Source organism: Pocillopora verrucosa, chromosome 1 (assembly GCF_036669915.1).
Source record: "Pocillopora verrucosa isolate sample1 chromosome 1, ASM3666991v2, whole genome shotgun sequence".
Lineage (NCBI taxonomy): Eukaryota > Metazoa > Cnidaria > Anthozoa > Scleractinia > Pocilloporidae > Pocillopora > Pocillopora verrucosa.
Genome location: NC_089312.1, coordinates 8,764,438 through 8,790,208, shown reverse-complemented (window position 1 = coordinate 8,790,208; position 25,771 = coordinate 8,764,438). Strand labels below are relative to the sequence as shown.

Genomic DNA, 25,771 nt, shown 5'->3' with positions numbered 1-25,771 from the left:
AGTGAGAAGATGACAAGCACAGAGAAGGTTAGTGGCTTTCTTTCCTCGAAAAGGTTCGAGGGTGATGTATCTGGTCCAGTCAACACCCCCACAAGCTAGGAGAGTGATGTATCTGGTCCAGTCAACGTCTCCACCCTACAATCTGATTCCTCACAATTTTGGAGGAAGTTTACCGACGAGCAAAACGGTCATTTACTCAGCCTAACTAAAGACCTGGTAGAAAATGACTGTGAAGAGGGAAATCGTCTGGGAAAGAGTGTAAATGATTCAAGATCACAGGAACATGGGCTTATAACTGGCAAAGAGGACGAAGAAGAATTAAAGAAATGCAAACAATGATTAACTGACGAGGTGCGTCATGAAATGCGTCGCGCGAGGCAAGGCACCCGGAAAAGGAAGTGACGCTATAAGAGACATTGCCTCTGTCCCTTCTTAGACGCCAATTGAGAACGTTTAAAATGAAGGCGCTCAAATGGAAGTGGAATTTAATGTAGAGGCCTGGAGTTAGTAGCAGGTTGGTAGATAGTTGAGTTAAATTAATCTTAGACATTAACGCCTCTTTCAAAGGAGTAAAACAAGTGCTTACCAAAACCGTACCAACCGCACGCAAAGCAATGTACTTCTAGTGAAGCAAGCCCAAGGAACCTTAGATATACAGGAGTAAGAGACAAAAAATACATCTAGCCAATAGAACGTGGCACCGATACCTTTTTGAAGCGGAAGCACTGAACTGCGTGTGAACAACCGTGACGCAAACAAAAGCACAAGCGCAACAGAGTAAAAAACTTTCCATTCCTTGTGTATCATTCGGCATTTACATTAGTGGTTTCTGCGCTTGCATTTGCTCTTTTGCTTGGTTTACACTTATGAACTTCGCTAAACAATGACAATGACGACCAATTCTCATCGATTTCTTGAAGCATTTAGGTTGGAAGAAGTTCCTATTACAAAGCGCGAAGTTTTCCCCGAGGAAAAATGGCCGAAAGCATTAAGGAAGGAATTTAACGAGGCAAATTCAGATTCCATTTATTCAAAATATTTAAAACTGGAAGGCAAAAACAAATAGCAAATACTGACTCGTGAATCTAAAGAGGGACAGAGAGAGAGAAGAGAGAGGGAAGAGAATTTATAAATTATTTATCGGCTAAATGTCGTGACCGAAATATTTGCTAGTAAATGCTGCTGGGCGCACTAAGCGACTCGACACGCAACGGATCGGATATCGCCTACTGTGAGGGGGCCGGATGGGAGAATACTGCCCACTGTCAGTACCAATCAGATAGCAGGATTTGTAGAACACCGCCCGCTCAAGCACCGAGAAAAAAAAATGACATTCGATCTAACGCGTTAGCTTTATGTGCACTCTAATGTTATGTCTATTGCTTTTTGTCATCCGGATCCGCCCTTAGTCTTGCTACTAAGATTATAACACCTATTTGAAAGTTGTTTCACTATTTGAAGACTAGAACTGAAATTATTTTAAACCACCTACATCGTATCAACATTTATTTACGTTAACTTAGCAACGCAATACATCTGAGAATACACTCAATTAGTAAAATGTTGTCATCAAACGTGCAGCATAACTCGACCATCATTCAGGTGATTCATTATCAAACTCACCGATCCATATACCAAGAAAGATAATTTTTTCGATATGTTTACTAAATCAGTTCATCTCAAAACAAGAGGTTATCAAATTCTACAAATTTTACGCACTTGTTAGCTATTCATTTACTGACAATGCCTTTAAATTTTCACGGAACGTCAGCTTTGAAACTCTTTATGATGGCTAATTTACGTTAAAAACTCTGTTGATAATTTTAAATTACCCTAATTTCCAACAGTTTCGTAGAGAGGCATTGTGATAACTCGCCTGTCACAATGTTGTAATCCTTTAACAGACGATAAAGAGAGGGGTTAAAAGTTTTTCTTTTAAAATGGTGTCTACCACAACACCAATCTTTTCAATCTGTTCACAAATTCCCTACACATTACCCTGGAAAAGCTGTGGAAGCTACTGGGAGCCACACTCCTGTCCAGAGTCAAGAGAACCTCTCTTGACAGGGTACATATAATTACGTGTACATTTTGAATGGGTTAGCACACACGCACCTCACCAGTGATCATTAAAGCAAATTATTGTGATACTGTACTTTTTTTCCTGTGGATGTCTCATCACAACTGAACCCCCTTGTTAACCCATTCATAAACTACTAATGATGTACACTGTTAAATTACCTCCTCACTGCACTTTTCATTTATTATTTTTGGTGGTATATCAGTATTCCTGCTGCAAATTCTCATCTGTCACATTTTCATTTCTTGTGAGCTTCTGTGAACAATTTGAAATTGTATGGAGAAGTCACATATCAATCACTCAGGGAGTAAATGAGTTAACAAAAGGAAACAAAGCATTGTGCATTCCATAACACTGCACTTATATGATTTGATTCAATGATTTTTGTTGATTACATTAAGAATTTTGTTCCATGATTTCACCGCTACACCCTGGCTCTTTGAGAATAGCCTGATTTTTTAAAGACCTATTGAGGACAGCACAAACAATTTCATCATGAAGCCCTTACAGACAAAAGTAAGTTAACCGTTACAAATGATAAAAGGAATCAATGGCTACCAAGACTATTGCTGGTCAAAGAAATTGATTAATTCTTTATTAATCATTCATTTTTCAAAGCAAATAACAGCATACAACTGAGCTGGTGTCAAGATAAAGGTTTCAACCACATGTAAATCAAACTCTTGTTGAATTCAAAATGATGTTCATGAGGATGCCTCAGTTCCTAGAACAAAAAGGCCACAATGATTTATAAAGGATTATTAAATAACACCATATGCATAAGGGGAATAGAATTCTGTTTCTTCAAATCCTTATTGTCTTTGGAAAGGTAAAGTGATGCATACATGCACCAGCAGCTTTTGAAGTAACAAAAGTAGATTCAAGTTGTTGATTTGAGTCTGAAGCTCAAAAGGAAGTGAACTGAGATACCCTGGGCATATTTATGTTTAGTGAAATCACTCATTGAACTTCGTAACCATCTGTTGGACAAAATTACCAATCACCCTCATCAACATCATTATCATTATATGATTCATTAAGAAAAAACTCCTATTAAATGATCAAGAGAAACATATATTGGTTTGATTGTAACTTCTTGCTGAACATATACATACAGCATACAAAAATAATAATAAGTTCAAACTGAGCACTAATTCTCAAACTGATAGACTCAAATTTTTTCTGATCTTTTAAGTTAAACAAAGAGAAAAAAAATGATATAATTATGTATTTGAACCAATTTTAAAAAATGTGAATAATTTGAATAAGTTTCTATTTGGATTTGCTTCAAGAAAGTGACATAAATGATAGTCATGAGGTATTGACATTTAATAAATGTCTGTGAATCAGAATAGGAATCACCTGCAATATTTGATGCATTTCAACAGAAAAGAGGATATTTGAGAAACCTTCAACACAGCCATCATTAACATGGTACACATACCTAAAACAGTTAAGCTTCAGAGGCCAAACAGGTTTATAGAAGAAACCTGAAGGAGGAGGAGCCACAGTGACTACTCATTGAGTGCACTCCTTCCTCAAAGTCCTCAAAGCATTCTTAAAAGATACTTAAGGATTGAAAATATGATATCAAATTACTATAGAGACGCTTGCAGAATATGCAAGTTTGGCTCTCCTTGTCCATAGTTGCAAGGCAAAGGATTAACAAACAAATATTGTCTTTCAATGTACACATATACGCAAAGTATTTTCTTGGCCTACTTTGCCTTTTTCTGACTCCTGGTCTTCTGTTCATGAAAAGCTCCAGCTTCAGATGTAACACCTTCCCAAGGTATCTCTTTTGGTGACATTCTTTGTCAGTGTTTTTGTAAATTTTCATAATGGTGGCAAGTGTCACTGGCATCCTAAATGCTCTAAACTGCATTATGAGCCTTTAGGTTCCCAACAGAATTCATCTTTGTGTGTCTGATGAAATGAAAATCACTCATTTTTCATCATCACAGCCATTTGGCATATTAAATCTCCATGGCAAACTTTGGTGGGAGCCTTTGTAATACCCTTAACACCAACGAATCTGGAATTATTTTTCATGGTGAACAAGCCACAGATTTTGCAAATAACTTTCTGGTATGTTCGTCAGCATTCCCAGCCGAGATAACAAGTCCTATAAGGCATTGATTAGAACGATTTTCTCTCAATCACTTTGCTCTTCGAATTCACCTGCACGATAAATTAAAGGAAATGACCTATCATTTTCTCATTTAAATCTTAATGGGTTAGCTTCCTCATTGTCATGTTGTGCGCAAATTTCAATGTGCTTACCAGAGGCACATGTTGCACAGGCATGCATGTAACTTTTCCACAGAGACTTTTGAGACTTTCCATTGATACCAGACGATACAATTACGCTTTGTCCAAGTCATCCAATAAACTTCTATCCAAAGAAGTGGGATGAACTACACAAGTGTAAACTTTTCGTTAAAAGGCCAACACTATCGGCTTTGGACTCCGTTCGTCCCCAACATCGTTTTAAAGCCCAATACCGACCAACGTGGTGTGTTTACGGTTCTCTGATGGCGTTGCTCGCCCATTTACCTCTTGTTTGTTTGTTTGTTTGTCTTTGTATTTTTTTTGGTCAACAACCTCATGCCTTTTTGTTTTCATGATATGCCCAATTCTTACTCACTTTGGACGACACATTGTAATCAAACTGTCAATAAAAGCCACGGGCCTAAAGAAACAACATTCAGAAATCTGGAATGAACTTGGGGATTTAGAGGACTTTGATACAGTGGAACACAGAGCTGCAGAAGGAAATGATTATTGTTAATGGCTAGTTACCACCACAACTGCGTTTTTTGATTCCGCAAGAGGATTAACGTAAAGACTAACCATTTATTCCAAATCTAGACGAACATCTGAAGGTTTTCTAAAAAAAAATTACAAATATCAAAATTACTTCAGGTCTTTGGAAGGAATATTAAACAGTAGCAAGTCTAAATCAACATCAAATCCTTATTTTCAAAGGAAGTTACCGGAATCCACCCCCAACACACATTCGGAATAACTTGGCACGTTACCAAGGCTGTAATATGGTCAGCAATCAACAATGGTCTGCATATTTGGATTTAGACTATCCGGATTGTCTGGATTTTTTTGCCAGTCGGAACAAAAATCTGAAAAGAGATCGATCCGTACAGCAAAGAGCCTGAATAAAACAAGATGGCGGTTTTTTGTAGATTACCTTCAGCCTTTTACTCCTTGCTGGAAGAACTTGATAAAGAAAACAGAGACAAGGAAAAACATCATGAAAATGGATGAGTTGCTCATTTTTATGATGCTTGACAAGCTTAAGGAAACTCACAGAAATGTTGCAGTTCAGAAGGATGCCTACGCCGTGCAAAAAAATTAAATACTTTTTACGGTCTTAACTAAGCGAATTTCCATCTTCTCAACTTCCATAATCTTAAACATTTCTAGAGGAGTACAGCGGTGTTCAATAACCTGGGCTGACTTGAAAATGACAATGGCTCATTTTTTATTTTTTGAACCGCCATGTTAATTGCTAGTGTCCATCACGTAATCGGGATCAAAAAATGATAAACCGACCCGTGCGATCCAAGTTCGGAGGGAAATCGTTCCGATTGCAGTCTTAGGCTTGTTTTGTCCTTAATGAAGCAGAAAACTGTCTGTGGATCGGAAAATCAGGATTTAGATTTGCTAATAGAAACGCCACCTAAATCATTGTAAGAGAAGGATTGAACGGTGTTTCTTACATGAGTTTTGTACCAGAGATTACGAGGTTTTGAAGAGTGTGCTTTAGTATTCGAATTAGATAGCGACTCTCTGTAAGAAATGTGCATCGGCGCCTCAGCTGAGATTCGTGGGTTAAGGAGTAAAAAATTGCCCAGTGTCAGCTGAAAGATGCTTTATTACATCATACCGTATTTGATTACTGGGTAATTCCCACACACCAGTTTGACAACGAAATGTCTTCCAAATATATCATTACATCAAATGTGACATGTGGTGCAGCAATCAGTGGTTTATTTCTTTGAAAAAAGTTCAGAGAGAACTTTCGCTAAGCTACAGTATAGGTCGCCGTTGACTTTGGTTTGTAATTCAAGCGGCAATATTCGGACCAAATATAACATTCCCAAAACGTATAACATTGCTCTGACTTTATACAACTAACTTACTGGGACTTGTGGACGATCTAGAATCAACTCTCTGGTGCAGGAGTGAACGGATGGTAAAGCACGCAGTACCACGTGAGTTGAATGACCTTTCAAGCTGGGAGAGACTGGAAAGCTTATGCTATAAAAAGTTGACCTATGTATAGTTCTCTTTAATAGAGAAAATGGACTGTCAGGCTATAATAACAGTATAAGGATTTCTGCAACATTTTTTATGAAAGGACTCATTCATATTTTTGTGAAGGAGAGACTTACTTTTGCAACGAGTCATAGTGAAGTGTGACTACCTGTGCTCACCTGCTCCCTTTCAAACATGTGATACATCATGTGTGGCGATAATATGTTGAAGATGATGTAAAGAAAACCTCGGAAAACGGTGGGGAAAATGAGATGATTGAAGAAAGTGCAATCACCTTAAGTCATTCAACTAGGCTTGTTTCTTTTTTGTTTGTTTGTCTTTTCAAATTGCAACTTTTTTCTCACATTTTTTTTAAAATTATTATTTTGAATTAACTTAAATCATAAGTTAACAAATCAGCGATATGGCCCAATTGTAACTTATCTCGTAGGCAGGGCGTCTCTTTTTTTTCCAGCACACTTAATGTCTTCATTAGACATGATTGTAACGCATCTACTCCGGTCAAATTAAAATATTTTTCAATATTTTGTTCCTTAGTTTTTGAGCATCATTTTCTAGCGTTTCACTGTTCGTGGGCAGCTTGGTTCCCGCAGTTGTAAATAAAATTCCGTGATCTAAATTGAACTTAGGCATTATGGCTGAGTTTATTTTTACACCAGTCAAATTCTTCTTCTAGTTATTAATTCCATCCCCTTTGGTGAGGCTGAAAATAACTGCAAAAATCCAGTAACAAATGCCTTTAAGTTCTGGAGTAGGATTTTCCTGATTTCAGTAAGCCACGTACAAAATTGGTCAAAGATGTAGAGTTTCAGCTCTAACCTATGTTCCTTTCGATGCCTGTTGCACCCTTTGTTTCAGTAACAGGAAGTTAGCGACTACCACCCTTTTTTTCGAGAATAAAAGGCCTCGCATCAGGCACTGAAATGACAGGGCGCGAACTTCATCAGTTCTTTGATTTCGACATGCCACCATACTTGGTTATTCTTCTCCTTTCAATAAACATTGTTGTTGTTGTGAACAAATGCAATAACGGGTCTTTTTTGCTACTTTGGGGGCAATAATAAGTCAATCAAAGAAATTTGTCGGCGGAAAAACATGTGTTATGTTGGTTATTATTTAGTCATGTTAGCTCTTTGTATCAATTTAGGACCACGCCTAGTTAAACTTCATGACAAGCTCGCTCATTGGTCGTGAAGATTCACCAATCCTCCATGAATATATTCAAAATAATTTTACATTGATGGTAAAACTACATGATTTCTATCAAGAGAGCAAATGAAGCTTTTACTCAACCTTTGTTATTTATCAGCATTACAAGATCTAGTGGGTTGGAGGTGGTCATATGTAGAAATGCAACTTTAAAGTTTCTTGAGCCCGAGAATATTTACTCGCCAATGTTGATTTCATGCTTAGAGTCACATATCCCTGATTTCTCGTCACTGGGTTTACTAAAGTTTTTTCCCTTTTAGTGACTTGTCCTATAATGAACTGGAACAGCTGCCCCCAAAAGCTTTCTCTACAGCGATTCAACTTGAAGAACTGTAAGTAGCTATAAAGCACTTTTGCTACAACTGATATAGGGCTACTGTTTGTTTTACTCTCCTTGACTGAATCTTGTGCGATGTGTGTGAAAATAGCTGCTTATCATATGGCAAAGTTTCAAAAGGACTGTATAGAACTAAACGGAAGGGTATGATTGGCTAGAAGCAAGAGATTATAATCATAATCTCTTTCTAAAATCGATATTGATCGGGGTTTAGATTTTTCAACTTGTTTGCCGACATCAAGATCGATATTTCTTCTACATTTGTTCTTAAAATGTAGCAAGCAGCAACAACAACTCCCAAAAAACAAACAAACAGAAAGATAATTTGTAGCGACTTAAGTATATTGATGAGACGATATAAGATATAGCGATATGATGTAAGACACACCTAATGATTTTATGAGGTTGATCCTTTCTATTTCACATAAGTCTGCAACTCGAATTAATTTTATCGTCTTCCAGCCGATGGATGCCTGAATGGCGATCTTTTCTCAGTTGAATCACCAAGATTTCAAAACAATTAGCAATCTTATCCCAGCCACATCAAATTTTTTCTGGATACTTATAACGGGCGAAATTATTATTTTAACGCATGCTAGTCCAGTTCGCATAAACTTTTGCTCTCAGTAACCTGTCGTTCTACCTGACTAGCAACCTGTAAAAACATTTCCGTTTCCATGCGGATATAAAGTGGTAAATAATTAAGAAGATAAAAGAGCAAATTAAAAACAGAAGTGAATATGGTAGAAGAAGTAAAGTGAATTTAGATCCGCAGATGGTATTGTCTGCATCAGATATCCAATAAAAAAATAGTAATAATCAAAACTCTTATGTTAAGGAATTCTTTCGTTAACATGATCGACAATTTTAACATCTAGAAAGAATGGATTGCGAAAAGTTTTATAATGCATTCCTTTCTCCTTTCTTCCTTTCTTACTTTGCTGGCTAAAACCTCTTTTGTTACTTTTGCGTAGATTTTATATTGACTCTTTCTGCCAGGAGATAAGTCCAACAGTTTGCCTGCTAGTCGTCTACTCCTCAATACCTGCCTCATCTTATCACTAGCACCTATAACTCTTATTCAGTAAAGTGGTCAGTAACATGTCTGATCTTGTTACAAGTCTTGTTATCTTCAGCTTTGCAATAACAGTACAAAGTAAATCAGATTAACCCATTTGTTTTTTAACTCTGACGGTTTCCTTCTCACCTTTGCAGTTTCCTGAACAACAACAACATAAAGAACTTGTCCTCTGATCAACTACCTCCAAAAAATTGGTGGGGAGATAAATTAAAAAACCTGTAAGTTTTGTGGCTTAGGAATCTTTCTCCGCTCGAGTCAGTTACCATATCTGAGGTCGAAGAAAATTCTAGAAACAGACCCTCCCTTATGTCGGGGACTAAAAATAAAACCAGTAATTCACAATCTTGATAGGAAATTTAGAAAAATAAGCTGAATATCTTCTTTGACCTTAATGTGAGAGTTTGAACAAGTTTGTAGTGTTATTTCTTATAAGACTAAAATCATTTTGATTCGATTGTCTTTTTTCCTTTTTAACCAAAAGTTGCTGGAACGAAGGATTCTTTTATAATCGCGATGACTTTCCAATTACAGCCTCTATGTTTGGGAAGGGTCAGTTGCACTCTATAGCAAAAGTTACAGTGAGCGAGGCGCGCGCAGCGTAGCCTCACACCGTAATTTACTTTTACGCGTTCAAAACTTTCTGCGAAGAATAAAATTTGATGTTGATAAGCGAATATCAATTGTGTTGATCATTCAAAAGTTTGAAATAACTTTCACTGTCTCAACAACTTTCCGCCATTCAATTGATCTTTTTCAAGGTTCGTTTTGTAATTTGTTTTAGAGATTTATCACTCTGTTGAAGAATCAAACTAAATTAGAGTAACCCTGGATGGTTTGTTATGCAACCCGAAAAAACCTTTGAGATTTCGGCCCGTTAAAATTGGTTAGGTGCATCCACTGACAAAACGAGACGTCTCTCATTTAACAAGAGATAAGGAAATGGTTTACTAAGGTCTATCGAGGCCCAGTTCTCAGTTGTGGGTATTTTGGTACTGTGGAGGGGATAACCGGCGGTACGAAACACATAGAGAGTGAGCTTAAGATATACTTTGTTCTAAAAGTTTCTCATTAAAAATATGCCAGTTTCTGCATTAGGATCTTTTGTTCTGATGAATTTCCGTAATATACTTAAGGAAGGGAAGTAAATTTTGGCGAGGCCGGCGTGGTGATTGATAAGCTAAAAGCATCGAAAGATTTTGATGGGAGGGAAAAACAGTTAGCCCCTTCATTTGATTTTGATGTCATCTGTGTACGGAGAAACCATTTGCGAAACTTGAACCATAAATGGTTTAGTTAATTTGAAATACGTTTGAATCTTCTTTTTTACCTAAGCAGTGAACACGGCTGTAAGAAAATATATAAACACAAGCGCGTTTGTGTTCAATTATTTCTAACTTCCTGTGTTAACACTCGTATGCAACAACAGCCTGTCTCTAATTTGCTTTCATCTGTCGCTGAATCCAAAGAGATTCAAACGCCCCTAATTGAACAATTGAGGACCGTTGAGAAAATAACTATGTATTTTATACAGAACCTTAGACTTCAACAAACTGGAGACCATTCCGTCTGATCTATTCAAACGCTACAAGTTATATGATCTGTAAGTATTTTGCTCTGAAGCTTAATAAAGTTGACTGTCGCTGACTTAGTCAGATTATTCTTCCTATATTTTCCTTTTATTCATACTTTCACCTTTTCATCTTTTGTGAACATGTAAATGTATGCTAACTACCAAATGAACTTGTCAAACAGCAAGTACTTGTGTGAATCATTGAACGAATTCTTCAATCGCCAGATTGACTAAATCCTGCGAGGCGGATTCCTAAGGCCTGTCATTAGAAACAAAAGGGAAGATGTACTTGGTCTGCTAGACTCAACAACAAAAAGAGCTGTTCAAGCAGTCAATGAGTCCATGCACATTTGTAAGGCATTTTTTCCCTCATGAGTGGCAAGTTTATAGTACAAGCCTCAGGCAAATAGTTACGCATCCCGCAAGTTCTAGTCAGCCGTGAGAAGGAAAGTCTTTTCAAATGCTAATGAATATTCAACTTTAATACGTTTGACAGGTGGCTTGGGAACAACAACTTAAAAAACTTATCTGAAGACCTATTTACTGGGCAAGATCAGCTAAAATATTTGTGAGTACTAATGATTTGGCATCTTTTTAACAAAATATTTGTCTAGTTATTTGTTCTACCTTGTTTCTGACGGAATAGCCTGTTAGCGGCGTAAAAATAAGTATAGGAAATCGTATGAACGCGAGTACATTTCGTGATTTATGGGCACGAGTGATGTTTTGAAAGTTCTCAAAATTGCACGAGCCGTAGGCGAGTGCAATTTGAGAACTTTCAAAACATCACGAGTGACCATAAATCACGAAATGCACGAGCAGGTTCATACGATTTTTTATTTATTATATTCTCGACAAAATTACTCCAACATTTTATCGAGTTGTTCGTGCTCGTATTCTTCCATTTTTGGGTTTACTTTTCGTTGAGTCGCCCATGTTTGCCAGACATTTAACCAGGTCTGTGTAGCTTTCAACGTGTTTTTGTTTTTTCTTTAAGTTGCTCAACGATGTTTTGGTGATAAAGCAAACCGGCTGTCAGCCATTTTTTTATAATTTGGTGTTCAAATTTGGCGCTTCCCCGGTGTTTCCATGGCAACTTCTCCGTATTGCACTCTATAACCTCTATTCCACTCTATAACCTCTATTGCACTCTATAACCTATTTATGCATTCATCATTGACCAATCAGAAACGCGATATTTTGTTGAGTATATAATAATTTCATTTATTCACATATAAACATGACAAGCACTAAAATAGTGAAAAACATAAACAGTTCGATAATTTGAAAGGCACAATACCACTATAACCGACCGCGAAATATAAAAAATGGAGAACAACGCTCTTTTGGGAGAATATTTGACACTTTCATTCTTTAATGCGTACGATATGATAATAGTGTGTAAAGACAAGAAATTTCAACAATATTCAGAGACTAAAGGTGAAGGATATAAGGAAAAGTTTGCGCTCTAATTCAGACTTTGTGTTAAAAGTACACCAGAAAATGACACCAAAAATGGGGATAGTGTTGATGATGGTGGCGATTTTAAATACGATTAGATAATTAGAAAAATCTCTTCGCTCGGCCGGTCTACACACCTTCGTAAGCTTTCTGAACTATATCTTGGTCAGAATTACGACTACCTTGTCGTATCAACTCGGAAACGTCCTCACATTGTGCTGAAGGGTACCAAATACAACTGATGAACTCAACTTAGTGAAAGGAACGTGAAAAGACCAGGAAGTAAAATCTATGATGGAAAGACTTGAAAGTCAGAGTTTTGCGGTCGATGAAAAAGACGCCGTTCAGAGTTGTAGTAGAGTTCTCACCTTGACGTGAAATTTTCGATCCCGTTTAGGAGAGCATGCAATACTGAGTTTTGAATAGTTCTTAAATGGAAAGGCGGTAGAAGGGTGCAGCTAAAAGAAAAAAAAACTGTTTTAAATTAAAACCGATGACATCAGACTTAATCTCATTCTCTACTTGGTGGTTTAGCTAAATAAGTAGTTAATGACGGCTGGTAATTTCCGAGCGAGAGCGAGTCAAATAAAGAGTTGTTTTCAGACTATTGTCAAAGGCTTAGTGCATTCAAACCAAAAGGCTAAAAAAAAAAAAAACTTGACTAGTGATGAGTGACAAACTGATCCTCACAGGATTTAAGCAATTGTAGAGAGTAATACCCTGTCTAACACATAATTCTATTTTTCAGTCTTCGCTTTCTGCTTTTTTTTATGTGAGGATCAAGTGATACTCCATTACCGATTTGTTACCCTGAAACTCACCCTTAGTGTATCTTTTGCAAATTTAGACCTTTTTTATCGTTTTCGTAATGTAGGCGGTTGAGTAGCAATCGGCTGGAAAAGCTGCCTCGAAAAATTCTTCAAGGATTGTCCGCCTTGGAGGAACTGTAAGTAAACATTTTGCGACATTTCTTCCCGAAAATTTTAGTCAATGAGGACATCTCTTTCTTGTGCATTGCGTTTCTATCAGATCCATTGCTTTCAAGTCGTTCAAAACATGGTTTTGAAACCTTTCCCTCTCAATTGAATCAGTCCATCATGGAGTTTGATCTGTTGTGCCTTTGTGTAGAAGTAGTTCAAAAAGGGATTGTTCAAATTTATATGAAATTGGTACCTGGTATTTCGACAACGTTAATGAAGGAAGTGATTATACTCCATTGCAGAGTTGTTTATCAGTCGAACGTTCTACTGGATCACTGGGCGTGATTGGGAATGCAGAGCTCTTCTGATTACGGGTTTTGTGGGGTGGTGGTGAGGGGTCGGGGGGGGGGAGGGAAGGGGAAGAGGGGGAGACTAAATCCCCGCAAGTTAAAAAAAAAGAAGAAAAATTTCGAGCAGTCGATTTTTACCTCTTCCCTCTTTCTCATTAACAAATGAATTCCATTTTGTTGTGCATCTGTTCAACAAGACGTTACAGATGCTGCAAGAACAAAAGAGAAGCACAAGAAGCGCGACAGTTTCAAACCTTTTACTTTAAGAGAACCGTAGCCTTTTTTGTTGTGGGTTACGTGACATTGGGTGTGTCATGTTGACGTCATTAACGGACTTCAATAACTTTCCAAAGTTAGTTGAGTATCAGCAAAATAGTGTCGAATTATAGCCAACTGAATTCACCCTAGCAACTGCCTGAAAAAAAGTGCAATGGCCCTTAAAGTGATCATTACTATTATTTCACAATTGCGCCGCCCGTATTAGGGCAACGGAACAATCGAAATATGTCAAGTGTTACACAGGGAAAATACGGAGGAAAGCGGAGTAAAAAATGGCCACACTGAACGATCCACACCTTGACTTTTTAAGCGCTTCAGAATTTGTAATTTGTTCACTGTAACACTTTGACAATTTCTCTCGTGTTGTATTCGTTTAACCCTCAGGTCTTATGGGATCGATACCAGGCTCAGATGAGGCCGAAGGATATATTTCGAAAACTAGAAACCAAAATATTAGAAATTGAAACAATAGTGGAATGGTAAATCCCTTACGCGATGTGTAACACATAATACGATCGAACATTTTGCTTATTGCTTGCATTTTCTTCGCCCTCGCGGAACTCGGAAAATAGTACTACGAAACTCGCAACACTCGCCCGTATCGTAATTATGTTTAATTATCGAATAAGGCGAATTTGTTTACCAAAAGTTAAAGTGAAGAAAAATTGGACCGAAAAGTTTGATTATTTTTCTCAGAGGAATTCTTTATGTTGGAAATTACGGGGCGGAAGTAAGAGATGGACACTTACGTGAAGACCTATCCACAAGTTCGAGGCAATATATTTCACTTAAAAATAGGTTTCTCTTTTCATTAATAAAATGATAGAAAACTCGATGAACTGCAGCTGAGTAAATTCTATCAGATGAGAATTTCGTCTGAAACAGTCATCCAAAATTGAAATGACTGAGTTGACATTCGTCTGAAGATAACGTTCCCGATGTCTTCCAAATAAAGTCGTTGCACACAGTAGGGGAAGAACTTGATAATAGCCGGCCTCGTAAATGTAGTTTGTCATCTGGGACTCTCTTTTTCCCTTTGTTTGTTTTCTTGCTGATTATCATCTCATTCTACAAATGTTAGGGACTTGTCCTACAATCAGTTGCAGAATTTCCCTCAAGGGATACTTAGCACAAATACCAAGCTGAAAGAGTTGTACGTAGGACTTTTCTTTGTACAAAAAAACAGGTCAAACCAAGACGTTTAAAATTATTTTAAATCTCGCATATTTTCACTTGGAATGCGGCTTCATTTAGAATAAATTACTGAATCAGGTGTTATTTTGCGATAGATGCCGCATTAATGTACGAGGTCTTTCTGCCATTATTGTCTTAAAGAAAGGTCTATCAGCTTTAAGCATGTAAGAAATATGTCCGTTGAGTCCAGTTGTTTCATACTAGAGATTCTTAATTATATTTGATGTTTTTAAAGACAGAAAGAAAAACTTTTCCTTTCCTGATTTGGTAAAAAAAAAACTGGTATTTATTGTTCGTTATCCGATTTGGCTCCTCTCCGGCACCTAAGAGAAATGTTAAGGGACAGGCCTAGCCTATTTTCCAAATAAAATTTATGTTCTTGAAAAGCTAGCTAACTCTTTACCTCAATAAATGCTCTAAGGGATTTGTCAAACAACGAAATTCAGCGACTGCCCATGGATGTTTTTGGCAACCTTACCCGGATGGAAAAGCTGTAAGTGGCATTCAGTAGAAACTTCACAGCAAAGGGAATTATAATGTACACTTTTCCATAGAGCTTTATGTAAATTAATGCATTATGACCATTCTAAAAACAGAGCTTCGCGAATTTAGATTTTGTGACTCTTACGTGAAGCGTATCAAAGTAAACTCCATAAGCTCAACTGGCATTACATAATGCTAACTTTGGCGGAGTTGGTCATCGAGAACAATTGAAAAAAAAAAGAGGTCAATATTAAGTATCAGTACTGAAAAGTGATGTCATGATATGAAAACGCCCATGTTAACAATGAACGTGCAAATGGTATCTTTTGCCTAAATTCTCAGGATCAGGAGTAAACAGTTTATGTACTCAGCAAAAATGGGTAGAACTTTGTAGGTCTTCAAAATAGCTTTGCCAGAACCAATTGGGTTTCATTTCATTCAAGTTAAAGACCTGTCTATCCAGAGAGAACAAGAACCTTTCCAAGAATCTCAAATTCTATTTCAACCGACTTTTTTTCATTTTATATATCGCTCATAGCTTACTCTCCAGTAACAAACTTCAGCACTTGCCAAGGTTCAAAAACCTCTCCGAGTTGAAAATATTGTAAGTGATTCACGTTTGTGATATAACTGGCTCAGTACGTGTCTTGTATAATGAGCATTAATTAAAGGTAGCGTTGGCCAAAATCAAAGGATCAGCTTGGATACGGACTATTTCTCTGGCATCTTCTTATGACTTAAAAGTTTGTTTAAGGATGTTAACTGAGTAAAAAGTTTAAAATAAACATCCACTTTGGAAAGAGATACATTCAACTAAGAATTACCAGGGTACAAATGTTTAAGGTGATAGAACAAAATATAATAAAACACATCCACTGCAATACTTAATAGCATCCTTCCCTTGGGGCTTGACAAGGACCATATGCTAGAAATGATCGCTGATGATTGATGATTAACCCAAATTAAACTGTAGCGATCAATTGTTATTTTTCTTGAAAAATGTATTAAAATTCTTTAGCGACTTTCAAAACGTTTTCGTAAATGGGTGCAAGTCCGATCATTCATGAATTTACATGTCACAATAGCGTTACTAAGGTTTAACCATTGTTTACCTGGCGGCCAGCATAGCCCTTTCAGTGAAGGTGGAACACGATGGAACTTAATTGTTCTTGTCACAGTACACGTGGCAACGTTTTGGTCTAAATACATTTATGGGATGTTTTTTCAGGAAGTGTTGGAGCACACTGATGAGCAGTAGATCAGTTTGCCGAATACCAAGGCGCTAATACGCTTTCGAAGGAGGTTTCCATAATAAGCATGTTTAATTCGACTGACTTTAATTAAAGATGAAACAGTTTCTATAATATAAGACAGGGTTCGGGACTAAATTAGTCTCGGGGTCCTCAAAAGATTATGCTGGGTCAAGGTTACTTAAGAATCAATAAGTTTCGCAGTCAGCTCTGTGCTGCCAAATATCATTAAGGTCAATAAATACCTCCCCCCATCAAAGACTCTGTAATTATACCGAGCGCCTGGTGCATTTTATTGTGTAGATACATGTATAACAACAGCCTCGTACACCTGTCACCTGATCAGTTCCAAGGCCTGTCCAAACTGGAAGAACTGTAAGTAAGCATTCGATAGAAATCATACCTGACTGCACAAGTAACTATTCTTGACCAAATATGTACTTAACCAACTCAGTAGGGCGAATAGACCTTTCTTTCCTCCTCCCACCACTTTTGCCCAAAGTTCGCTAAATTTTTAAGCTAGTGTACTTTGATTGGATAAACCTCAGAAACCTTAGCAGAATTCTGAAAAAGATGCTTTGTCATCCTTCCAAGATAGCAACTGCCACCTCGGATTTCTCCAGAAAAAGACCGAAAAAGAAGAGAATTAGAGATGTAGCAATGCTCTCCCTCACCCCCGAAAAAAATCAACAGATCAGTGAAACAATGCTTTTATAGAAGTCCAAATATTAGCATGCGCCAAGTTTTGACATTTTCAGCAAGGTAACTGCAAACTGCATATCAGTCTAACTTTCCGGCTGGGAGGTTTTTTTTTGGTTTGTTTTGTTTTTTTCACCTTATTACTGTTTTCACTATCGGATAGCTCTTGAAGATGTCGTAAGGAGAGGGCATTTAAGAATCAATGAAGAAAGGAAAAAATTTATGTAAATACGTGCTTACCACTAAATTTTCTATATTTCTGATAATAACGATGTGCTCTCTATGTTGTTCTAGGGCTGTTTACGAAAACAACATTAACTACCTGCCACGTGAAGTTTTTAAAGGCATGAAAAACATAATGGCTATGTAAGTAACTGTTTCTAAACTATCCTCTGATTAACGGTAACGAGGTACTGTAAAATTAGTAAGGGACTCGTGAAGATGCAATTATAGCAATGTTAGGAATCTCCATTATCTGCGACGAGTTCGCCTTAGGTAGATCAAAAGGCCTGCAAAGGTCCAGACCAAAAACACGGACAATCTTCTACCCCCGAGGACAGATCATACCTTATGATCAAAACCATGTGTGATGGACGACGAAATATTACGATTGTGAAAGTGCAAACGGGCTGACTAAGAGATCATATTAACTAGAAGAAGAGTGAACCACCAAAAGGCAAATCAGACAAAACCTTGAGAGACACCAGGTCTCTTTAACCACCAAAAACAAGGTCCTGCTAAGGTATCCCCTTCCAGATTCAAACACTGAGTTTACAAAGACTTCTAGCGTGAAAACCTCTCGAGGGCAAGCATCACAATACTCATGGGGTTACTTAAATCGGCATCGGCCACGCGGATAGAAATAGATCTGGAACCGTACTATCGATTGCGATTTAAATAGAGAATGTTTTGTTCATTCTTGATAACTTAACTGTCACTTTGAAGAACTTCTCAGTAAAATGAAAATTCGTAAAAATACTTATGTGACATTACTGTATGACGCACTGCCTAATATACGGTGAGGTTCTTTTCTCGTTGCAGAACATTTGAACAAATGGAAGATATTGCCTTCCATCCTTGACTAATTTTCTGTCCAGTGTTGTTTTAATTTACGCTTTAATGCTTGTCAGTTGACGCTCTACACTTTTGATTGTTTCATCGTTCTGTAGGAGCTTTTATTTCAACAATATCCGCACCGTTACCAACGAACAATTCAAAGATGTCGCCCCAAGTATTCGATTCCTGTGAGTATGAGTAAACTGATAATAATCCAGGTGTGTTCAAACTACTTTGAGTTCAAGGGAGACAGATATTGTTGATGCGACCTTCACGTGCTGTAAACTCACGGAAAAGCACCCCTCCCCCCATTTTAATGAATGTACAAGTGATCATACCACTGGCCGAATTGTTTACGAAGGGAAAATGGAGTAAACGATTTTCACATACATACCACCACTGATATACTAAGAGTACCAACTGTGCCGCTATTATCGATCAGCTTTGTACATTAATGCACAGTTTACACTTTTATTTACGCCCAAATAATATACTCCTTGGGACGATCATATCTGGTCACAACAAAAAGTTTGGGAAAAACTTAAGGGAGGGCCCCTCCCCATAAAGTACCCTCTCTGTAATGAGCGACCCATCTTTTCTACCTGAATTTGAAATGAGCGCATCAGGTGCTCATTGGAGGATTAACAGCATATGAATATAACAAATAAAGACACTTCGGCATAGCCTGTGTAAGTATGTTTTACAAACTCAGTGACGAGTTATCCGTCTTCGGTGTTATCTTTCAAATGGTTGTTGAGAATTGGGCAGGAAAAGGAACAAGAGAGAGCCGAAAAACTGATTAATGCATAACGGTGATAAGACCGAGTGGAGTCCAATTCGATCTGTAATCATACAAGTGATCAGCAAAATCGGACGACCGCGAGGCGGGAGTCCGATTTGTTAATCACAAGTGTGATTAAGGAAAGAATTGAACTACAAGAGGTCCTGTTACCAATTTATCACAACCACTTGAATTTCCGAAAAAACAAACGCACCTAAAATAAATATCTCCAGTGGAGACAATTTCTTCAGTCAAAAATTCCTCCATTTTGGAAATTCCCCAGTTTTTCTTTGGTTAAGCGGTTTTTGCTATGATTATCTCGATCATTCCTGTGATTGGTGGATTAGCTGAGTGGAGTTAGTACGATTGGCTGCTTCAACTGTCCGATACAGGTGTCCGATTACAACTGTACAGAATGATAAGTGAAAAATGAAGCTGTGGATGCACCAATAACATTTGAGGAATTTGTAATTGCTCTGATTAATAGGTTGAAGATATCGATGTTATCAAGAATTAGCGAGCAAAGTTTGCCTCAATTGCTTTCCTTAAATTTGCAGGTACTTCCATTACAACGAAATGCGAGAACTACCAGAGGGTTTCTTCACAAACATGAAGAATCTAATAACTGCGTAAGTCAAGTGGAATGTTCTCCACGCGAGGAGTTTAAAATTGAAAAATTTCATTTTCCAGTGCCCAGTTATACTGCACTTACTGTATTACTATTACACTTTCAAATTTAGATCCTGTGACGGATCAAATTTGTCTTTTTTTCCCTTTTTTTTGTTCATCTGAACTCTTTTTATGAACCGTAGGACTGTAGACACCAACCTGATGTGTTGCCATTTGACGAAGCAGGATGCAGATTGCGACTTTGCTTATGTCGACAGCTTCGCCAGTTGTGAAACTTTGTTCAGAAATCGAGCTCCTAGGGAGTGCCTCTGGGTGGTTGGAATTATGTCTTTGGTTGGTGCTGTGTTTGTCATTGTGTGGCGGTTGGTGTTTAGGGAGACGAAGAAGAAAAACAAGATACAGTCCATCATGTTGATACATTTGGCTGGGGCTGATGGACTTATGGGTGTCTACCTCATAACTATAGGTGTGGTGGATGCCATTTGGGCAGGGGAGTATTATTTGCATGACTATTACTGGCGTTCAAGTTTGACATGTCAGATAACAGGTGCCATTGCCGTGTTGTCAAGTGAGGTGTCTGTAATGACGATTTGTTTGCTCTCCGCCGACCGGATGAAAAATGTTCTGTTCCCCTATCGTGGAAAGTCCCTTACACTTAAGGTTACGCACCTTTTGTGCTTCCTTATCTGGATTGTTGGTGGCATAATTGCATTTATTCCCACGGTGGGCTTCGACTACTTCGGTAGTCGCCAGAAAGGTCATCACTTTTATGGTAGATCAGTTGTATGTCTGCCATTGCAGCTTTCCACTGATAAGCCGTCGGGCTGGGAGTACTCTGTTGCCATGTTTGTTGGTTTAAACTTTAGCCTTTTGCTCTTTGTCGTCGTGGCATATACGATGATAATCTATAAGACCTGCGCATCAAGTAGGCGCATGGCTAAGCAAGGGACCGAAAGAGAGAGGAGAATGAAAGCCAAGTCAAGGGCAGCCGATCTGAGGAGGGAGGCCTCGCTCGCCAAAAGGGTGTTCTTCATTGTTCTTACCGACTGTGTCTGCTGGATGCCTATTGTGGCGATTGGAATGAGGTCGCTCTTGGAAAAATCCTTCCGTACACCAGGTGACCTCGCAGTTTGGATCGCAGTCTTTGTTCTGCCGGTTAACTCTGCCATCAATCCCATTCTTTACACCTTGTCAACCCCACAGGTACATGTACTCATAACTTGAACGGTTGGAAAAGTATATATTCAGCCAATAAGTTAAATTTTGCATTTATATCATCACTCACAGATCACAGATCACATCTAAATTCGACAAGAATAAATAAGTGGAACACGAACCGACAAGAAGTGTCTTACTATATATAATTTTACCGTATTTAATATTAGCTCGTAAACTTGATTTTCGCCATTTCTGAGATCCCTTTGCCTCAGAACTTTCTTCTGTATGCAAAACGTGCACGTTTTCATTGCATCGCACTCGGTTTGAGAGTGGCTGGAAAGCTGCACAAAAGTATTTTGCGCTTTTTTGGGGAAATCAAAGACTCGAAGAGTTAAAAACTGGTGACGAAGCATTATTTACTGATTATAAGCTCGTGTTTTGTTTCGACGTATTTAGGTCCGAGGAGTCATCAGAACCAAACTCCAACCGTTGTGGGATTATCTGATGGAAAAACTCGGCCGAAATCAAAATGTTGAAGGTAATTTTTGACACTTTTAAAATAATCTTTCTTCATTCTGGAGGGGTATTTTTCCCGTTCATTAATTTTTTGTTTCATGCTATAAAGTTACGTTTAAAACAGGTTTAAGAACAGATATACTGTGGGTTAATCAATCAGATCGGCTCGTAAGCCAAGAGATACTTTTTGGTTACCTATATGAATAAGAAACAAACAGATGTATGTATTTAGTGGCGCGCGAGCTTGTGTATTTCATGTAAACACATAGGTATACTCAACCTCAAATGATAAAAAAGACATTGCCTCATGAATGAATAATTTTGTTATTACTCATGTTTTCTCCGCTTGCTTGTATTTTTTTCGTCAGTTCAAGATCAGGGAATAGAGATGAGAGTTATCGAAGAAGGTACGCACCATTCACTTCTCCACAGACTAAAACACATTTCAGAACGCAACACCTTGCATTCAAAAACCAAGAGCGAAACAGAAAAGCATTCTTGTAACTTTGAAGCAATTCGGTTCGACCTTTTTGCCAGTTTAAGAAACGCGTAAAAAATAATTTAGCCTCCAGTTTGAAGTTTACAGACAACCACATTTTGAGTCAATTTAATGATTGTAATTTTTCTTTATGTAATATGCTTAATCCTACTTTGACTAATTGTTAATTATTATTTAGTGGAGGGAAGACTTATAGATCGTTTTCACGTGACGTCACAGAATTAATTTCCGCCATGTTGGTGCACATCTAAGTCTCGTGTTTCAGTCATTACTATAAGCAAACACGGTCCAAATTTATTGTTCCGAAATTCGAAAAAAATTAAATGAATGGCGTCTACCGAAAAAATTGCTATTCCTTCGTCTGATCCAGACCATGTCGTTCAAATTCCACTGTTTGATTACGTTAAAAAACTGGATGTAAAAGTCAGAGAGCGTTATCTAAAGAAGATCTCGACTATCGGAATCGATCCTGTTTTGATGGGTGGGAAACGCTTCGAGTCTGATTGCTTACCGCCGGTGGAATCGACTCATTTGCTCTGCTATTTTGTTTTAAAGACTAGCTATTATACGCAAAAAAGCCTTCCGCAGTCTCGAGGCTTACAATCAAATCTGGATTATTACCGCGAAGGATGGAACAATAAACTACGCTCATTGTTTGGGATGCGGGGCAGGCCTCGCCGAACCATGTTCGCTTATAGCTAATGTGCTATTTTACCTTGAGGCCTGGACAAAGGTCGATGGAAGGCTTCCCTTTACGCAAATTAAGTGCCCTTTGATACTTCCCAGTTCCGCAAACAAGGTGGAATACTCTCGTGTCCGCAATATTAACTTTAAATCCGCTAAGAAAACGAAAGCCGACCTCGATGAAACGATAGAGAATCTCAATGAGGGACTTCAGGTTTCTAAGAACTCGGAAGTCTTCTCTGAAAGCCGCGTTCAAAAACCGGAGGTGCCAGCACCGACGCAAGCGGATATAGAAAACTTTTATTTTGACCTCAGCAAATGCAAAACAAAGCCTGTATTGCTGAGCTTAGTGCCCACTACTGATTCGAAATCGAAGGAAATATCGATAACCTTTACTCCTGGTTCATCAATTATTTGTTTTTTGGACTCGATTTCTTCCCATAGCGGCCTTTCACGTTCTCCAGCAACAAGTTTCACCTAACGACCTCTGGCTCTTTCGTCTCACTTGGTGGCAACTTCAAGATTGGCTTGAAGCTTTTTGACAGAACCACATTTCTAATGACCTAGATTTTGGGCCGGAACCAAATCTGGATCGTAACGATCCCACAGTTTAACCGCGTTTCCGGAGATGAAATGTTTACTACAGGCCCGGTCGTGGAAAGTTTCCGTACTTCTTCTCGTCGAATAGTAATGAATGATTGAAGGTATTCTTGCCATATTGATTCCTTTATCACGACCACTTCGGGTCCCACAGCTACAAATCGCGCATAAAACCATTTTTTTTTATCATAAACACAACTTCTGGTCATATGTTTACAGGCAAGTGATGTGCACCAATATGGCGGCCATTTAATATGAAATCACGTGACTGAAAACGATCGATAGACTTTTTCACCACTAACAATATTTCGCTTTTTGTCATAAAATACTCACAAAAAAATCGAAATGGGTTAAGAACATCGGAGACTAATCGGCTGAGTCCAGTGCACCACATTTTTGATGTTACCACATTTTGACGTCATATGTTATCTATGAATGAACAGACGCACGGCAATATAGGTTACTTGTTTGGTCGACCGTGAAAAGTTTTCTAATAATGGTTTAATAAGGTATCAAAGCCACAAAGAGATATTCCGAAAGAGCAAAAGCGGAGCGTAAATGACTGAAGACGGATCGGAGAAGTTACACGATACGGTTACCAGATGCAAAAAGCACGGTGTAGTTCATTTAACAAATTTGGCGATTTGGCCAACTACAACCATCTGAGGAAACACTTTTTAACCTTATTCCCTTTTTGTGTTTATTTTATTGAACACAGTACAAAACCAAGAGGAATTGGGGAGCACTGACGATAGTGAGGATGAATCGCAAGAAGAACAAGGAGATGGTGAACACCATGCAGGATCAGGCGAAGACAATGAACAACCCTCTGAATCCCTGCAAGTTGAACACGAACAAGACGAAAAACCAAAACAAGGAAAAGAAGAAGCCACTGAAGAGCAGCAAGTTGAACGTAAACAAGGCCCAGAAGAAACGACTGAACAGCAGGAAGTTGAACGTGAACAAGACGAAGAACCAGAACAAGGCCAAGAAGAACCCACTGAACAGCAGCAGGTTGAATCTAAAGGAAACGAAACACCAAAAGATGACCATGAAGAGCCAACTACAGAGCAGGAAGTTGAACAAGATCATCAAGCAGATTCAAAGGGAAACAAAGAAGTCAGCGAGACGCAACGAGAAAAACAGGAGCTAAATGAAGCCGATGAAAAACCTGAGAGAAAGCTGAAAGGAGACGACCAGGAATCCAAACAACAGGGCACTCAACAACAACAAGAAAAAGAACCGAACGTCGACCATGCAGAGCCTGATGAGCTAACGGATGCAAGTAAAGAGAGGAACAAGTCGAAAAGAAATGAAAACGAAACTGAACAGCAACAAGAGGAAAATGAACAAGATGAGCAGGAGAAAGAAGAACACCCTGAAGAAACCGAAAAGCAGCAAGTTGATTGTGAGCAAGAAGAACGAGAACAAGACCATAAGGATCCTAAACTCGAGCAAATTGGACAAGAAAAACCAAAAGGAGACGATGAAGATTCTAAGAAAGAGCAACTGGATTATGAACAACCAAAAGAAGACCATGAAGAACCTATGAAAGACCAACTGCAGCAAGGAAAACCAAAAGGAGAGAATCAGGAACCTAAACAAGAGCAACTGGAAACTGAAAAGCCAAAAGGAGAGTATGAAAAACCCAACCAAGGGCAACTGGAAGACGAGAAGTCAAAAGGAGCCTGTGGGGACTCCCCACAGCAGGCTGATGAGTCCGCGGAAGATAAATCTTCACGACAGCAGCAGCTGATTGCAGACGAAGGTATGTTTTGCCACCCTCCATTTTCGCCAAAATTCAAAGTTTTGGAGCATTAATTTCTCGCTTATCAGTCTGGGTAGAGGAAATATTTCTTTGTTACTCCAAAACTCTTGGTTATTTGTTTTAGGCGACAATGTTGACTAAAGTATCATGATAATGAGTTACTTTGTTATTTAACAGGAGATTACGAAGAAGATGATGCGGTACTGGATACACGTCTGTAATTGCTAGCATTGACTCATCAAGTCCTTTTTAGTTCTAGTTATCGTTTTAGTAATAGAAAGGTTACATACCGTCATATCATTAAAATGACGTATTTATTTAACCAAGAGCATTAGAGGATAACTCATATAAGGTATTACAGTGACTAGTGCGTGCCCGCAATGTTTGTTTTCATTTTTTGATAGTCTGAGTTGTCGTAGACAAGTACAAACAGCTACAAGAGAAAGGAAGTTAGTATGGTATGCTGAATAGATAATCGTGAAAACATATTTACGGCCGTGTTGCGCTTCCAGTGTCGTCAGAGGTTTCCGCAACTGATTTTATTTCAATATGATTAGGTTTATTAGTACTTATAAACATGATTTAACTATCTACTCAGCATTCAGTTGCATCTATTACTCATTATTTATTGACTTTAGTCCTAGCATGTTATTTCGTAGGTGGCTTAATTGTTTTTACAATGCTACGCCACTAATCGTATTTACTCCACTGCACACATATATCAAGTGCACAGGTCAGATAATGTATTTTCATCTGGCTCCTTTATTTATTCACCTTTGTTGTTAACCTACGATTTAAGTTAAAATTTGGTAGAAGCTTGCACAAAAATATAAGAAAAAAGTATCACAGTAGTGAAACTCAAGTGAGAAT

General features: G+C 38.2%; 1 protein-coding gene and 1 long non-coding RNA gene across 2 annotated transcripts in view; both read left to right on the top strand.

Annotated features, from left to right (window-relative positions):
• Nucleotides 1–9,137: 9,137 nt before the first annotated feature.
• On the top strand, nucleotides 9,138–11,142 carry LOC136282653 (uncharacterized). Its single transcript, XR_010718324.1, has 3 exons — nucleotides 9,138–9,221; nucleotides 10,535–10,603; nucleotides 11,070–11,142. It is a non-coding gene; the product is annotated as an uncharacterized lncRNA (long non-coding RNA).
• A 4,062-nt stretch (nucleotides 11,143–15,204) lies between these two features.
• LOC131780661 (relaxin receptor 1-like) overlaps nucleotides 15,205–25,771 on the top strand; it is a 10,595-nt gene continuing 28 nt past the window's right edge. Inside the window, exons 1-11 of the mRNA XM_066166574.1 lie at nucleotides 15,205–15,270; nucleotides 15,799–15,864; nucleotides 16,814–16,885; nucleotides 17,504–17,575; nucleotides 18,379–18,453; nucleotides 19,604–19,675; nucleotides 19,859–20,879; nucleotides 21,291–21,372; nucleotides 21,719–21,757; nucleotides 23,852–24,901; nucleotides 25,079–25,771. The exon at nucleotides 25,079–25,771 is cut by the window's right edge and continues 28 nt beyond it. Coding sequence (XP_066022671.1) covers nucleotides 15,233–15,270; nucleotides 15,799–15,864; nucleotides 16,814–16,885; nucleotides 17,504–17,575; nucleotides 18,379–18,453; nucleotides 19,604–19,675; nucleotides 19,859–20,879; nucleotides 21,291–21,372; nucleotides 21,719–21,757; nucleotides 23,852–24,901; nucleotides 25,079–25,122 — 2,631 coding nt within the window. The 5' untranslated portion in view covers nucleotides 15,205–15,232 and the 3' untranslated portion in view covers nucleotides 25,123–25,771. The remainder of the gene's footprint in view (nucleotides 15,271–15,798; nucleotides 15,865–16,813; nucleotides 16,886–17,503; nucleotides 17,576–18,378; nucleotides 18,454–19,603; nucleotides 19,676–19,858; nucleotides 20,880–21,290; nucleotides 21,373–21,718; nucleotides 21,758–23,851; nucleotides 24,902–25,078) is intronic.